Source organism: Anneissia japonica, unplaced genomic scaffold (assembly GCF_011630105.1).
Source record: "Anneissia japonica isolate Jap-2015-1 unplaced genomic scaffold, ASM1163010v1 scaffold287743_len2803612_cov181, whole genome shotgun sequence".
NCBI classification, from domain to species: Eukaryota; Metazoa; Echinodermata; class Crinoidea; order Comatulida; family Comatulidae; genus Anneissia; species Anneissia japonica.
In genome coordinates this window covers 673,622-679,618 of record NW_022733259.1, presented here as the reverse complement: position 1 = coordinate 679,618, position 5,997 = coordinate 673,622, and the positions used below count along the sequence as shown (strand labels likewise).

The 5,997-nt window shown below is 36.7% G+C and overlaps 1 protein-coding gene across 1 annotated transcript in view; it reads right to left on the bottom strand.

Moving 5' to 3' along the window:
- Window positions 1-1,426: 1,426 nt before the first annotated feature.
- LOC117116002 (neurotrypsin-like) overlaps window positions 1,427-5,997 on the bottom strand; it is an 8,812-nt gene continuing 4,241 nt past the window's right edge. Inside the window, exons 2-4 of the mRNA XM_033259931.1 lie at window positions 5,731-5,988; window positions 2,381-2,683; window positions 1,427-1,752 (exon numbers count right to left, since the gene is read on the bottom strand). Of these exons, the coding sequence (XP_033115822.1) occupies window positions 1,427-1,752; window positions 2,381-2,683; window positions 5,731-5,988 (887 nt within the window). The remainder of the gene's footprint in view (window positions 1,753-2,380; window positions 2,684-5,730; window positions 5,989-5,997) is intronic.

The following is a 5,997-nucleotide window of genomic DNA, read 5'->3' as shown; positions in this document are numbered from 1 at the left end:
TCAATGAAGACCCGACCTATTTTATTTAATGGTAATCTTTTCTTTGGTTTTAATTGTTTTTAATAGTTTTTCTCATTCGCCTAGATGCGTTCGGAAAAATATTTAAGCTAAATAAGAAAAAAAATTAATTTTTTCCGACCTTTTCTGACGATCTTTAAAGGTTGTTCGCTAAACAATATTAGAAAATGGTTCTTAACGTTTTTCTCTCAACGGAAACCTGCCCCCCCCCCACTCCGCCACCCTGTACACATCTTAGCTAAATCACTGTTTATATTTTAATATCCTAAAAGTAATCGTTATTTTAAAGGAGAAAATTGTGGAAGAATTCTAGGCTTAGTAGAGCCTGATAATTTATTGTGTGGACCTGTGTTTCATTAGTAAGTCACCTGCGAAAACAAAAAATTGCATACGGTCGAGCAATCCTCGTTAATGATGCTAGACATTGAAATGAGTTTTTATGATGTTTAGGGATGTGCAAGTTCCTGTCCGTGGTTATTCATTTTATAGATGGTCCTATGCCTAATTGGAGGAAAAAATTGATTTGGGTTCACCAAACCCATCCGATCCGATCGAATACTTGTATAGCGCCAAAACCTAGTTCCCTATTCACAAGCGCATGCATGGTATTTGGTCTCTAATAGAGTGAGTCTTTAATTTATGGGGTGCCATACGCAGCAAAAGTCCATGTTAAAATCAAAATGTAATTGCAAAATGCAATGTCTAACTTAGGCATAAATGTAGGCATAAATTTCTCAAAATGTAGATCTAGTTTTCCAAAATGCAGTTCTAATTTTTCAAAACCTAGTTCAAATTTTCCAAAGTGCAGTGGCGTATCTACAGGGTGGGGGAGCCCCCTTAAAAAATTACTCGCACCCCGCCCCCCCCCCCCCAAAAAAAACCAATCATATTTAATCACCTAAAATTTTGCGAAATAGCGCCCCTCAACTAATCATCGAGCCCCCACTTCACATTCGCAATATTTTTATATTTATGTGTCATAACATAACACAAATGCACTGAAAAAGCTCACCCTCAAGAAAATGCGTTATTTTATTAAGTATGGAAATACAAACTAGTCGTATGAGAGATGTTGCGGCGTTTTTTGATAGGAAATATTTCTTGTTTACATTCTAATAACAAAGACTGAAGCATTTTAACTTTGACTGCAGTGGCATTTAGGGTGTGGAATAGTGCGCGTTTGAACCCCAGTCACCTCCCCCATTAAAAATGTTTTAAACAAAAAACAAACAAACAAACAAACAAAACTATAGCCGGACAATTAGTTAAAAATCACCTTATTTTGCGAGCTACCTCCCCTCACCTAATCATCGAGTCGTAGCTTTTCTATTTCAGCTTCGCGCCCCCACCAGCCCCGACCCTTTCCGAATTTCAAGACTCCTAGATATGCCACTGTTTGACCGTCGATTTACTTACCATAGCACACTATACCAATGTCCTCGCCGTGATCACAATTGTGAGCACCCCAACCATTATGACTACATTCTGATATAGTGTTTTCACTTCCAGTACATCCTACGTTATCCAGCCATATGTTTCCGGATCCTTGGCCAAAGTGGGCGTTACCATAATACGCTGAGCTTCCTGCAAACCCCAGTTGTCTGCACGCAACATCGGTGTTAGCATCGGTCCAACCATCATCACAAACTGTTCCCCATGTACTTGAGTAATACACTTCAAGTCTTCCTTCTCTATTAGTTGCTCCATTAACTAGCCGCATCGTCACTGAATTTCCTAAATTTCATCAAAGGAATGTTAACGTAATTAAAATTGAAAAAATAAAGTCGTCAGTGGTTAGTTTCGGTAAATAAAATAAATAATCCGAAAACTTGTATTTTTTTGTTTTGTTTAATAAATGATAACACTATTACCAAAGGGTATAAATAGAACAAGAGAGCCAACAACGCTCATTGAGAGCGTAAAAAAAACGATACGCTCTACGCAGCTAGTGTAGGACGCCAACTAACGCTTGTATGTGTTTTATTACCATAGAGCAAAGATCTTATAAACACAAGATAGCGTTCTCCGCGATTTACGCGTGCAAATTCTTGCAAAGTATGATGCTTTTGTTATGTTAAAAATTATGATATTGTTATATTATGGGATTATTATAAATTAATTATCTATTATTCAAATATTGTAAACAAAAGGATTATTATTATTATTTATATAGTATTGTTATTATACAAGTTAAGAATATTTTATCATTATTGTACAGTATTTTTCATTAATTAATTTGTTATATTTACATTATCTGCTAGAAGGGTATGTAATAAAAACCAGATGGGCTTAACATAAATGGACTAGTAAATATGCCTGTCTCTTATACACATCTAGATGTGTATAAGAGACAGCACTATACCAATGTCCTCGCCGTGATTACAATTGTGAACACCCCAACCATTATGACTACATTCTGATATAGTGTTTTCACTTCCAGTACATCCTACGTTATCCAGCCATATGTTTCCGGATCCTTGGCCAAAGTGGGCCGAACCATAAGACGCTGAGCTTCCTACAAACCCCAGTTGTCTGCACGCAACATCGGAGTTAGCAGCGGTCCAACCATCATCACAAACTGTTCCCCATGTACTTGAGTAATACACTTCAAGTCTTCCTTCTTTATTAGTTGCTCCATTAACTAGCCGCGTCGCCACTGAATTTCCTAAATTTCATCAAAGGAATGTTAACGTAATTAAAATTGAAAAAATAAAGTCGTCAGTGATTAGTTTCGGTAAATAAAATAAATAATCCGAAAACTTGTATTTTTTTGTTTTGTTTAATAAATGATAACACTATTACCGTAATGCTCGAATACGCGCCGCGGCGCGGCGCTTATAACATTTTTTTGAGGCTCCAGTGCGGCGCTTTTAACAATTTTTTGGCTTGCGCTTTCCATTCCCATTTTTATGTTCTCACGTGTTCCCGTAGTTCAGTAGGCCTATCAGAGGTCCTACTTAATCGTAAATAAACGTTTATAAAAAGATGCTTTTCTTCATTGTGTTATTTATTTATTTTAACACTATATAGGCCTACATTGTAGTTAAACCCTTTTCTCAAGGTGCTTTATTACACACAGCGTAATATGCTCTCGATTAACTCGATTAAGCGCCGCGGCGCTTATTCGAGAGCGGCGCTTAGCTAAAAAGAAATCAGGTTTGGTGCGGCAATTATTAGAGAGCGGCACTTATTCGAGCATTTACATTATATACTGAAATATTTGATTAAAAATTATAGACATTTCATTTACAAAATATTGTACATTACAATATTATTTAATTAGAAAAATAAACTAAATCTAGATTGTGTATAAGGTTTATTTGCTTTGTTGTTGTTCTAAGTTGTAAAAAACAAAAATAAAAAGATGTAGTTAAGAATACGAACTAGGTTCAAAAGCTGGGGGGGGGTGGCGGGGTGTGTTGACTGGGGCCATTGTCCCCTCCACTTTTTCTACTGGGGGTGGCTGTTTTGAGTCAAGAAGACTTAAACTGCGGTAGTTGACCTTTCATTCGACGCTCTTTCTACCCCTCGTGTTTTACACTACCCTTTTGGAGTCCATTAACAGAAGAGTACTTTTCATAAAGCCATAGTTACCAACCTGAGAGATTTTAATTGCGTGGCTATACACCAGTTGGTTGGGGGACGATTGCCACCAGGGCTCCCTGGGTCCAGGGTGAAGACCGCATTCAAAGTGCGTGGTTGTTTAGGTTGTTTTGGTCGAGAAAGAGAAATTTTCTCAGTGAATTGATTTTTGAACGAGATAACGAAAGCTCTTTAATGTATGAAGTTACTGCATGACCGTTTTTGTATTTTTAATAAAACCAATTTCTTCTAATTTTAAATACAATGGAGAGACGTCCGCCCGCGCACCCCTAGATACGCCACTGGTGAATACAGTGTAATGTGACATTGTAGAGCAATTATAATCAGAAACAAAGAAAAAATCAACAATCTTTTAATACAAATCTTATCCTCTAATTGGAGACCGAACTCCGAGACCATCCTAAGTTCCAGGTCCTAAAGTGGTTCCTAATTGGAGTGGAAATTGTGTTTTAAAAATGTATGCAATGAAATGTAGTGCTTTGATTGCACGGTGTACTATAAAGTACATTATCTTTATTCAATGCCATGAAAAATTATTCTTTTGAAAGGGCTGTTTGAAAAAGTTGCAAATGTTTTAAAATTCTTGCTTTGTAGTGAATTTCATAAATCCTTTTAAAAGATTCATTCCGTGTGGTTTTGGGTGTAGGCCTATGTACTTACATATTGTAGACATGGAGGATTCAAAACACCGAACCTTAATTTTGGACTTTAACTGAGTCAAGCCATACTGTAATTTTGTTAAAAAATGTTCCGACAAAAGGACAATTTTGGTATACAAACGGTATTGATAGGTAAGATATTGGTGCGGCCAAAACTGGACCAGCCGGACCACTTCCTATTGCCTTGCTCCTAATGGAGCGACGCTCTACAGTAGTTTTCTTTATGTAAACCACGAAGATGTGAGTGTTATTTTTGGCAAAATAGTCGTTGCTAACATACAAAAAATATTAAAAACTGTACATTTTCTGCTACATATTTATTGTAAAATTGTCAAGTTTTGACATTTGACCAAATAACTCCGTAACTATGAATTTTTAGGTACCGTAAAGTACGTGTAATGGAGTGAGAATAATCAGTGTATAAATACCTTTCTAATGGTACATGACATGACCATTATTTATACGGAAAGTCGCCCCTCTTAAAATTCGCCGGTATTAGATCGCGTGACCAAACTTTTTTTCAATCATGCACCTATATACACCTATTTTTGAAAAGAGTTTGAGTGCACGTGAAAGTGCACACGTGTCTTAACTCAGCTCCTAGAGTAAGGTCAAAGCTAATTATAATACACTGGTTTATGTATTTTATATTTCCACATTTCAAATGTACAGTACTGCATAGTATGCCTTATAATTATTTTGATCGTGACCGCTATATAAATAACAATTGGCTATTGTTACACCAATCGTAAACTAATTCCTGTACATGTACGCTAGGTTATTATTTTTATGTTTATGTGTCATATACACAAATGCACTGAAAAGTTTATCCTCAAGAATACGTTATTTTATCAAGTTTGGAAATACAAACGCGGCGCTTATTCGGGAGCGGCGCTTAGCTAAAAATCAGGATTGGTGCGGCACTTATTAAAGAGCGGATCTTATTCGAGCATTTACGGTAATTATATACCGAAATATTTGATTAAAAAAGGTTAAAATGTTGTTGATGTAAACTTTTATAATAAAGAATAAACAAACAATGTAATGTTTATAGACATTTGATTACAAAATATTGTACATTACAATATTATTTAATTAGAAAGATAAATTAGTCGTATGAGAGATGTTGCGGCGTTCTTGTTTAAATTCTAATAACAAAGACTGAAACATTTTAACTTTGACTGCAGTGGCATATTTAGGGTGTGGGGTGGTGCGCGTTTGAACCCCAGTCACCTCCCCCATTAAAAATATTTTAAACAAAAAACAAACAAACAAACAAAACTATAGCCGGACAATTAGTTAAAAATCACCTTATTTTGCGAGCTATCTCCCCTCACCTAATCATCGAGTCGTAGCTTTTCTATTTCAGCTTCGCGCCCCCACCAGCCCCAACCCTTTCCGAATTTCAAGACTCCTAGATATGCCACTGTTTGACCGTCGATTTACTTACCATAGCACACTATACCAATGTCCTCGCCGTGATTACAATTGTGAACACCCCAACCATTATGACTACATTCTGATATAGTGTTTTCACTTCCAGTACATCCTACGTTATCCAGCCATATGTTTCCGGATCCTTGGCCAAAGTGGGCCGAACCATAATACGCTGAGCTTCCTGCAAACCCCAGTTGTCTGCACGCAACATCGGTGTTAGCATCGGTCCAACCATCATCACAAACTGTTCCCCATGTACTTGAGTAATACACTTCAAGTC